The sequence below is a fragment of the Cyprinodon variegatus genome, unplaced genomic scaffold (genome assembly GCF_000732505.1).
Source record: "Cyprinodon variegatus isolate N-32 unplaced genomic scaffold, C_variegatus-1.0 Scaffold719, whole genome shotgun sequence".
Taxonomy (NCBI): Eukaryota; Metazoa; Chordata; class Actinopteri; order Cyprinodontiformes; family Cyprinodontidae; genus Cyprinodon; species Cyprinodon variegatus.
Window position 1 is genome coordinate 207,341 of NW_015151172.1, and position 11,475 is coordinate 218,815.

At 42.2% G+C, this 11,475-nt stretch overlaps 1 protein-coding gene across 4 annotated transcripts in view; it reads right to left on the reverse strand.

Moving 5' to 3' along the window:
• Nucleotides 1–11,475, reverse strand: part of hdac5 (histone deacetylase 5) — an 86,682-nt gene that overhangs the window by 18,554 nt on the left and 56,653 nt on the right. For all 4 annotated transcript variants that reach the window (XM_015395022.1, XM_015395021.1, XM_015395020.1 and 1 more), the window contains 6 exons: nt 9,006–9,122; nt 8,193–8,304; nt 1,225–1,335; nt 953–1,146; nt 769–884; nt 477–672 (listed from right to left, as the gene is read on the reverse strand). In XM_015395022.1, coding sequence (XP_015250508.1) covers nt 477–672; nt 769–884; nt 953–1,146; nt 1,225–1,335; nt 8,193–8,304; nt 9,006–9,122 — 846 coding nt within the window. The remainder of the gene's footprint in view (nt 1–476; nt 673–768; nt 885–952; nt 1,147–1,224; nt 1,336–8,192; nt 8,305–9,005; nt 9,123–11,475) is intronic.

Consider the following 11,475-nt stretch of genomic DNA (forward strand, 5'->3'; position numbering starts at 1 on the left):
GATCTGGATCGTGTCTTCCATTGATACATAACTGAAAGCAACTGAATTCATACATAGCTGTATTTATTGAAACGACTTTTGAAGGTGTTGCCATGAAAACAAATACTGGACACAAATATTACTATTACTGGCGTGGACACACTGACAAAAAGATCTTAGGATTCATCAAACTTAAAATAACAAAATTAGGATAATCAGTGCCGTTTACATGGCCTCAGTGGTCCTTTAAACCAATGAAATGAAAACATTCAAATGTATGACATTTCCCCTTTTGCAAATTACCTGCATCATATCAATGTTGTTATTACCTTCTTTGTTTTTAAAGCCAAAATGCATCCAAGCATCTGACTTGAAATGTGATGGAGCCGGGGGGCGAATTTTTCCAGAAATTTTCCAGATTGTTTCAAATCCTGAATATCCAGGTGTTTGTAAAGAATAGTTTAGATCTTTTAGAAAGGCAGTATTTTCACACCAACCTGCATGTAGCTGCCCCTTTCCTCTTCCTCGCTCTCTCTTAGCTGGATGACATCATCATCTTCCTCATCTTCATCCAGCTCACTCTCCGTGCTGTCGCCTTTTACATGCATTATCCTGGGCTCCTCCTCCCCCTTTATGTGCACACCTATTCGCTCAGATGAATGGCTGCTGTCATCTGATCCCTCCTTCTGCAGCCTGAACAACAGAAAAAAACACATCAGAGTTTTCTAATTTGAACAGAAACATCTGTAACCTGGATTTATGTTTGGAAGAAAAGAGCTTTTGCTAAACCTGTGTTGCCCCGCCCCTTCGTCTTCCTGCATGTCATTGTTCTCTGTTAGCTCCTCCTCTATCTCCTCAGGGTGAGTGGGTGGTGGTCTAGGGAGGTCCCCCCCTTTTGATAACATCTACATACCAAATGCTGTGTTACTGTACAGACCTATGACAGCTGAGGAAGATTGTGAACTGGTTATACCTTGTAGTGTTTCTCAAGGAAGTGCTGGTGCTGCTGTTGGACTACCAGCTGCTGCAGGGCCTGGGGTGACTGGGGTAAAGGAGCACTTTGTGTGCGAGCCAATGGTCGATGCCGGGGCAGCTTGGTGATGGGCCGCATTCCAGTGCTGACGCCTCTTTCTGCAGTAACCAGTGGTGATTGATTGTACATGGGCCCTGATTGGATGGAACAGTACTCAGTAATGACTGTATTGTTATTGTGGCAATGTTAGGGTAGTTTTTTATTTGTTTTACCGAGCATAGCTGTTTGTTGTCGGGCCTGCTCCAGCAGCAGGACATGTTGCAGCAATGAGGAATGGGCTGAATGAGAGTTGGGGGGCGGAGTCTCCACATCATGAGCAGCACCTGTAAAGGAATCAAAAGACACCTGTCCACCAAAAGTATCCCTGGAATGTTTTGAGATTTTGTTACATTACAAGAAACTGAACTCTAGCCTAGTAGCTTGGCCTCGTCTGTTCCTGTTTGACTGTGACTCTATCCTGGAGAGAAATATCAGCTTTGCTGCTGTCATCTATGTGGTGTAATTTGTTATAAAAAGGTTTGTTTTATTGTGAAGGGCCGACAGGAAGCACTTAGGTACTTCTGGGTGGTGGTAGCGAGAAGCTAAATAAAAGAGACATAGTTGTTCTATGAAGAGTGGCCTGAATTCCTTTGAAAACCGCGAGCACGACATGGTGTAAGAGGTGGGGAGGATTGCCTGAAAGTAATATTATCGGAGAGTGACTTTCACCATTCAGCCTCCAGAAGCATTTGATTTCGCAAAGCCACAGCAATGGGAAAAGTGGATACGCAGGTTTGAAAGATTCAGACTGGCTAGCAACCTACATCTTAGCTCCGAGGCTAATCAAGTGAAGACACTCATATATTGTAGGGGAGATGAAGCAGCGACATTCTGCGAGGCCAGGTATTATCAGATGCCCAAAGACACCAATACCAAGCGGTGAGAGACATTTTGGATGCATATTTTGTGCCCAGAAAAAATATTATTTATGAGAGAGTCAGATTTAACCAGAGAGTGCAGCAGGTTAATGAGACTGTTCACTCGTTTGTCACTGCGCTTTATGCCTTGGCTGAAAACTGCAACTACAGTGCACGATGAGTAAATAAGAGATCGCCTCGTTGTGGGATTGAGAGACACCAGCCTGGCGGAGAGACTTCAAATGGATAAGGATTTGACGCTTGAGAAAGCAGTGAATAAAGCCCGGCAGTCTGAAATCATAAAAAGGCAACAGACAGACATCAGGGAGGAAAATAAAGTGGAAATGGACGCTGTTTCGGCAAAACACAAAAAGCAGAAACATCCTTCCTACAAACCCCAAATTCAACCAAAGTACACCACAAAAGCAAGAACACCAAGTGAGAGATCATGCTACAGGTGTGGTAGCTCATGGAAAAGGACAATGCCCAGCAAAAGATGTGAATTGTCATACATGTGGTAAAAGAGGACATTACAGTAAAGTGTGTAAATCTGTAAAATCGGTGCATGTGATAGAAACTGATGGCTGTAATGACACGCTCATGTTCCTTGGTTCTGGGTCTGACCCCTGGTATGCAGACATTACTATCTGAAATCACAAAGTTAGATGTAAGATAGACACTGGAGCTGATGTATCAGTTATTCCATCCCAGACACACTTCCGCACCAACCCAAAAACGAGAGAGCTGTGTAAACCAGATAGAACTTTGTTTTGACCAGGTGTCACTCCACTTAATGTGGTGGGTATGTTTATGGAAACTTTGTGTAGAGGGGAACATGTAATACAAGAAAACATGTATGTTATACAAGATTTACATGAAGCTCTGTTAAGCAGACCAGTAAATGTTAAGTTACACCTTGTGTCCAGAGCAGATAGCATAGACATCAAGGCGTTAAAGGACAACTACCCCAAATTGTGTCAGGGTTTAGGGGCAATACAGCAACCGTACACCATTAAGTTGAAACCTGATGCTGTACCTTTTTCGCTGGCCACACCCAGACGAGTCCCCATCCCTTTGTCAGGAAGAGTGAAACAGGAACTGGGGAAGATGGAGTCAATGGGAGTCATCAGCAGAGTTGAAGAGCCAATGGAATGGTGTTCAGGTATGGTCCCAGTGCCAACTAAAAATGGATCAGTGCGCATTTGTGTGGACCTCACTCATCTTAATGAAGCGGTGTGCAGGGAAAAATACATCCTGCCCTTGGTTGAACAAACACTTGGATCCCTGACTGGAGCAAAAGTTTTATGTAAGCTCGATGCAAACAGAGATTTTTGAAAGGTTCCACTGTCATCAGAGTTAGCCATCTACACAACATTTATCACGCCTTTTGGACGCTACCATTTCAACAGACTTCCTTTTGGGATTCCCTCAGCCCCAGAACATTTTCAGTGTAGAATGTCAGTAATCCTAAATGGACTGCAAGGTGTGGTTTGTCACATGGACGACATTCTGATTTGGGAACAATCCGTGCTTAAAAAGGTGCAAGAGGCTGGAGTCACGTTAAACATGGATAACTGAACAAACAGGAAGTAAAATTCGTAGGACACATCTTCCCTGCAGATGAAGTTCGACCCGACCCAGACAAAACAAAAGCTGTAAAAGAAATGGAGGAACGAACTAATGTCAGTGAACTTCGCAGTCTCCTTGGGATGGTTAATAATTTGGGCAGATTCATTCCAGGACTGGCAGACAAAGATAAGCCCCTGTGTGATCTCCTGTCAAAGAAAAATCTATGGGTTTAGAGCTGTGCACAACAAAAAGCGTTCAATCAACTGTAAAATGATCTGACGTCAACACCAGTCCTCAGACTTTATGACCCAAATAAAGAGTTGAAACTGTCAGCAGATGCCTCATCCTATGGTCTGGGAGCCGTTCTATTTCAAAAGGAGGGGGAGAAGTGGAGACCTGTAGCATACGCATCACCCTCCCTAACAGAAACTGAACAGAGATGGGTGCAGGTGGAGAAGCAGGTGCTTGAGCTAACGTGGAGATGTGAAAGATTTAAAGACTTTCTTATTGGGAGACAGTTCTCCTTAGAAACGGACCATAAGCCACTTATCAGCCTGCTAGGACAACAAGCACTTACAGAGCTTCCTCCCAGGATCCAGCGGTTTTGACTTAGGCTTATGAGGTATAGCTACTCTATCACCCACACTCCAGGTAAAGCTCTCCTTACAGCAGACACATTTTCACACGCACCCTTTAACCAAGATCCAGATCCTAGAGCTAACATTTATTTGGAGGAAATCATCAGAAGCCTACCTGCTAGCTCAGCATACATCACACAGCTGAAAGAAGAGCTTATAACAGACAGTTATATATGAGGTTATCTCATATTTTCAGAAAGATTGGCCAGACTACAGCTTTCTTTCTGGCCCTATAAAAACATATTGGTCACATAGAGACTCTAACTGTACTGGATGGACTGTTATTGAAAGCCACCAGACTTGTTATTCCAACCACCATGCGCAATTCTGTCCTTGTCGCCCTACATGAGGGACATCAGGGAATGTCCAGATGCAGAGAACGCGCCAGAGAGACAGTGTGGTGGCCTGGTCTGAGTGGTCAAATCAACGAACTTGTGAAAAACTGCTCTGTATGCATAAAAGACCATGCCAACCCTGTGGAGCCTTTAATGCCTAGTGAGCTCCCAGAGAGACCCTGGCAGAAAGTCGGAGCAGATCTTTTCACCTTAAATGGCTGTAATTATTTACTTCTGGTGGACTACTACTCCAGGTTTGTGGAGATAGCTAATCTCTCTCCTACGAGATCAGAGGATGTCATCGTGCACCTGAAGTCGATCTTTTCCAGACATGGAATTCCAGAGCTTTTCTACAGTGACAACGGTCCTCAGTTCTCTAGCCAGCAGTTCAAAGACTTTTCAGCAGCCTATGGGTTCAGATATATAACCAGCAGCCCAAGGTTTGCTCAAAGTAACGGCAAGGCTGAACGGCATGTCCAAACTGTAAAAAGGCTATTAAAAAAAAGCAAAAGACCCCTATCTTGCACTTTTGACCTATCGTGCAACCACATTGGCAAATGGATATAGCCCAGCTCAATTACTAATGGGACGGAGACTTCGCACCGCTGTACCAAAACTTCCCTCCTTGCCCTTTCCCAGTTTGCCAGACAAGAATGCGGTGGAGTCGAGAGAGAGAGAGAGAGAGAGAGAGAGAGAGAAAGAGAGTGAGAGAGGGGAGAACAAAGGTCAGCTAAGTATTCAACAGCAGACATCGGGTGAGAGACACCAAAATCAAAGGGATTGTCATCTCACGTCACTCCAAGCCCCGTTAATATGTGGTGGGGAGCCCTTCTGGTGCCATCAGGAGGAACAGACATCACCTATTGCCACTATTTACGTCACACCAAAGGAACAATTACCCAGTACACCAACAAGTCCTACAAAGGACACCTCGTCCACACCAAACCAGTCTGAGAATGAAAGTCAGAAGTCAAGGACAGTTTCCATAGCTCCTGTCAGAACAAGATCAAGAGAAACAAAAGAAGTTCAGCGCATATAACAGAAGAGAAGAAATTTGATGTTATAAAGTTGATTTGTGTGAGTGTTCACATAGTGCATTGTTTTCTAAGAAAGGGGGATGTGGTGTAATTTCTTATAAACAGTTTTGTTTTATTGTTAAGGGCTAACAGGAAGGACTTAGGTACTTCCGGGTGGGGGTAGCGAGAAGCTAAATAAAAGGAGACGAAGTTTTTCTACAAAGAGTGGCCTGAATTCCTTTGAAAACTGCTAACACGACATGGTGTCAGAAGTCGTGAGGATTGTCTGAAAGTAATGACCTGGATTTGCCTTCTTCATCCTCTGACATGGGAGCTGGCTCGGAACTCGTCTGCCTAGCTCTGTGTTTCCTGGATGGGGTTGCCTGTAGAGCTGGTTTACAGTTACCTTTTGTAGATAGATGTTGGAGCTTGGCCTGTTTCTCATCCTCTGACATGGGAGCTGGCTCAGAGCTCGTCTGCCTGGCTGTGTGTTTCCTGGACGGGGCTACCTGTGGAGCTGGTTGCCTTTTGTTTCTCTGCTTCTGTCTCCTTTAACCCCACTTGGCCTTGGCAGATGGCCGCTCACACTGAGCCTGGTTCTGCTGGAGGTTTCTTTCTGTTAAAAGGGAGTTTTTCCTCTCCACAAGCTTGCTTAGTGTCCGGATTTTAGGTTCACTTATTAGGTCATCCGATAATCCGAGGACCAACCACCGGTGCCGCCGGGTCCTTGGTCCTGGGATTATTGGATGTGAGTGTTATGTGTGAAGGTGCATCCGCGTATTTTTGGCTCATCTCTACAGAGTCTGTGTGGTGTGAGTGGGGGGCACTAAGGTGGGAAGGCATGATTAAGACTGTGAGTTTTTTTTTTTTTTTTTTTTTTCAGGTTGGGGTCTGAACTGCTCCCTCTCCCAAGCACATCTCCAGTCTACGCCAAGTGCGGAGCCCATTTCCCCCATCCTGTTCTCTCTCTGCTGGCTGGCGCCTGGGCTTGCAGGTACACTGGTGGAGCTTGGGGTTTGGGGGTGGATGCCCGGGTGGCTACTGGCTTATTCCTGGTGGCTTTTCCACAGGGCCTGGCCGGCCAGGGACCGGAAGGGGCTCTCGCCGGCGGGTGGGGCACCCCTGGGGCCTCGGATCCCTGGGGCCCATGGCCGGATTCACTTCGGGGTTGCTGGCTGCTGGTGGAGCCTGTGGACTCGTCGCTGCGGCTCCCGGGGGTTCCGGCATTGCGGCGGCTGGGGGACTTCCTCAGGGCTGTCTCTCCTCCTCCCTTGGTAGGGGTCGGATCTCCTGGGTTGGCCCCTCCTTGGCGCCTTCTCTCTTGGGGTCCCTGTGGGCGTCTGGGGCTTTGGGCCCCCGGCACTGGACTAAGTGCTCTGGGGGGGTACCTCTTCTGCTCTTCACAACCACTATTGAGCGTTTTTTCATTGGATAAACTTTACATGCACAAGTGCACTCTCACAAACAACTACAGGTGCTTGGTTCCCGGTTCTTAGAGATTCACTTCCATACAGAAAGCCCATATTCTTATCTTCAGGTAACACAGAATACATGTCAGATTAAATAATACCACTTATATTTCAGCGATAGTATCAAGGTGTTACTTAATTGTATGCCTTGTACCATGTCCTTTGGTTGTGCCGTTATTTTTACATCTCTTTGCAGGTGATGAAGCAGACTGGAAATGTTTTATCACTATCTCCCTTTTATTTCCTCTTTCTTTCATCTTTTCTCCTTTTTTGTCTGTTTTTCCTTTCCCGTTCTACTTACATCGCGTTGTCCAAATAATCTGTAAAACTCCCTGCATAATAATAATAAAGCAATTTATATGTATAAAACAAGCTGAACACTATGGCGATAGCCGTACTGCTCCACTTGTGAAAGTAAAATCTGTTGGGCTCTTTTTGGCATCAAGACAATTATTCTTATTGCCACATTGCCAGACAGGACACTGTTACTAAAAAAATAAAAAAGAATACGGAATTAATATGTAACCAGTTAAAAACTGAGCAACAACCAGGCTCATTATGTGCATACATACTCAAACATCAGGGAGTTTATGACAGAGAACATTTAACCCAAACTGATTGTTTTAGACTGTGGATGTAAGACACAGTTTCCAAAAAGAATCCAAGATGCACAGAGAGAGCAGACAAACTTTAAGCACAAAGACAAACTAGGAGATTGTTTTACCAACTGCAGCTTGAAAATGATAAATGGCTTTTAAGATAATTTACAAATAATGTAAATGTGAAAAGTATGACGTGCTTTTGTCCTCAGTTCTGATCTGTTTTTAGCTAGAAGCTCCATAATTGACAATCTAACTTAATAATATCATATTTTTATAGCAAAATGAGTCGCACTCTATCTACTAAGCCTTTCTTCTTCTCTTGCCTGTATTACCTGCAACTTTAAGCAGCAATATATTTCATGTAAATATAAATATATTATATATATATATATATAATATTTATATATAATATATAAATATAACTATGTTTGATAATCTGCTCTGTTGAATTAGTCGTCTATTACACCTTAAGCCGAGCATACATTGTGCGAAATTTTCAATCTTTGCACGCAGATACAACTTAAACTGTTTGATTAAATCGCAGGGTTTAGAACTTATCAGCTTACCAAAATATTCACAAAAACGGCAGTTCAGGGGGCTTTTTTTAAAGCACTGTAGATGCTAATCAAATCTTTAAATGGTGCATTAATCTTACCTGCAGGTATGGAAGAAGTTGAGAGGAACTTTCCCGTAAGAGCTCCGCCCCCTCGTAAGGACTGGATGGCCTGACGTTCTGCCTCCTGCTGATTGGTCAGCTTCTGAGGTGCCTGTGAATGGAAGGTGTCTTTGATGTTAAATTAAGGACCAGTTATAAAAAAGAAAACTAAATAAAGCTTAAGTAACCAATACGCTAGAAAGGAGGTGCCTGTTAAATGTCAGCCAGCTAATCAACAATGTATCACAAACACAGAAATCTATCAGGTGACGTCTACAATAAAAAACTGGTATATACATTGTTCTTATATGAAAGAAAATGGCCTTAATATATAAATGATCTTCAAAACTATTTTATTTTCCTCTCCCAGGTGGAGAGACAAACTACTCACGATCAAAGCACAGCCACTCTTACATTTTTATAATTTCTATATTACTGTTTATACAGGTACATATATATGTATATATACACATATATGTATATTTACACATATATGTACATATATACATACACATATATATGTACATATATACACATATAAGTTTCTTTTTGTTTAAAGCAAGGTCGATCTAAAGAATCTGCCCAAAAATGGCAGCACATATCGGTGATTGGTTACACTGATGTCAAAATAATGGGTGTTGGCATGGGCCTTGAAAATCCCTTTGAAAAGACTGGTATTCCTAACTTCTCTGCTCTACAAAAAAATCTTATGGAAATGTTGCTATAAGAAAAAAATCTCATTATCTGCAGGACTAATACCACCAAGCAAAAACATAAAATGTGGAGGTTTAATACATTTAAGCAATGACTTACTGTGATGTGTGTGTTGGCTGGAAGGCCTAAGGAGATATTGGGTAGGGAGGGTGAAGTGTAGAGGCTAAGATGACTCAATGTCCCATCAGCCCCCAGAGTCTGATGAAGAGATCTCAGCTGCAAGACAAACAGTCAGCTTAGAGCCATTTTCATCCAAAACATGAACATTCTGCTTCCAACATTCAGTCAGTAGAAAAATTTAATCAAAAAGAAGATTCATCAGTCTTCAAATGTATAAATTTCTCTGGTTTTATCACAACAATTAGCGGAGACCATGGAGCTACTGTAGGTAAAAAACGTTTTCATTGTTTTTTTGTTTTTTTTTTTCACAAATGTAGATTTGAGAATGAAAAATGTCCAAAATCAAGTTTTTAACCCAGTGTGACTGTTATTAAACAAGTGTTTTGGTCATAAGCTTTCCCACAACCACTGAAAGACAGAGCCCCGCTGCTAATCCGTCCTGCCTACAGCCATCAGCATCTACAAAAATCCCATACAGACCATAATAGGATTGAAACCAAATGTCATTTCCAAACCTGAATTGAAATGATTTCCATGGCATAGTTTGAATTGAGTGTGGGAACCAAGACTCTGGATCGACAACCATCACACCAAAAAAACTAATTATCTGGGATCCTTGGTGAAGTAGACCCAAACCAAAGTAAAAACAGGCATTTGACATAATCTCTGCTGCTTCAGGCTAAACTATCAGGGTTCCAGTGGACGGTTATGGGTAAGATGTGCTCTCTTCATCCTCTGACATGGGAGCTGGCTAGGAGCTCATCTACCTGCGGTGTTTCCTGGACGGGGCCGCCCATGGAGCTGGTTGAAAAGTTCTTTTTGTATCTCTGCTTCTTTCTTTATGTCTGCTTCTTTCTCTTTGAACCCCAGTCGGCCTCAGCAGATGGGCCTAAGCCTGGTTTTGCGGGAGGTTTTTTTTTTTTTTTACTGTTAAAAGGGAGTTTTTCCTCTCCACTGTCGTTGCATGCATGTTTAGTGTGAGGGATTGCCTTCAGGTCAATGAGTCTAAACAATCAACTGGTTTTCCTTAGATAGAAGTGTTTTAATCAATTTGACTGTATGATCTGGTTGAATTGTCTCAATAAAGGGCCTAGAGATGACATTTGTTTTGAAATTGGCGCAATATAAAAAAACTGAATTGCTGGATTGAATTGAACTGAACTGAAACTGAAAAGCTTTGCATATAGAAAGAAAGCTAAAAACACACAAATAACAAATCTATTTTTATCAACAAGTGAACTGAATTCACAAACTTTGTGCTTTCATTTTAGGCATACGGCCAAACATTATCCAGAGATTTGGTTCTATTGGCGCTGTTGTTGATGGGGGAGGTGCAGTGGAGGCATTTCAGAGACAAGGGTCGAACAGAACGGAGAAATACCTGCTGCTTCTCACTAACTTAGTTTTGAAACTTTGCATGTGTGAGTCACTGCCTTGATTCCCATAGTGCCTCATCTACATTTCCTGGCTCTGGGTTTCACCATGCAGAAAACTGGATTTCGTTAATTCTACACTTCCCCATGTTGATGTTTCCCAAGATAAAAGTTAGTGGCGCGTTACCCCAAGTCTGGCTACAACATCGTTTTTATTGCTTCCGCTATCAGGACAGAAGCAATAATGGTTACACACTGCAAATAAATTGAAATCTGAATGTGTCATTTTTGTTCTTAAAATAGGTGAATTTTTTCTTGAATTGAGGAGGGAAGTGAGACACTTTGCCAAGGTAACAAGACAATTTACATGTAAAATATAATAAAAAACTTGTCTTAGTTTAATTGCATATTATCTAATTACCTTAATTTTGGAGTAAAAATACTCAATCCATTGGCAAGTCATATTATTTACCTACTTAAATTAAGGGTAAATACACTTGATATAAAGCATTTTTACTTATTTCTAGATTGCTTTTGCAGTGAAGCAAGCCATTCGGTAAATGTAAAAATATAATCATTTCATTATTTCAATGTTTGGTATGGATTTCAAAAAAAATTCTATTTATGATGCAGTAACAATTTAAAGACCTGTGACAGACAGCGTTAGTTTTTCACTGAAAAATTCAATGGATTTTAAGACTTTTTAAGGATCCGCGGGAAGCCTGACTCAGATTGTGTTTGTTAAACGAAAGTTAACTGTCTCCAAAGGCAGAGCCTTAGTACTGGGATGAACAAAGGGTTCAGATTCTAACCTAATGACAAAAGAACTACTTTCCACAAATTAGATTTATCAAAATGGTTTATAAATTCAACATAAAAACCAAGTTTTGATTCTAATACACCGTGAAGACATCAACAAAGTAGATGTCTAAGTCGCTGTGGAGAAAAAGCTGATATGAGCAAATATGAGAATGAAAAATGGCATTTCAGGCTTCATTGCACCCAAAGTATAAAGGGTGGTAGATCTTTTAGTTATCAGGCTCCTCTCCTGTGGAACCAACTACCAGTTTTAGTCC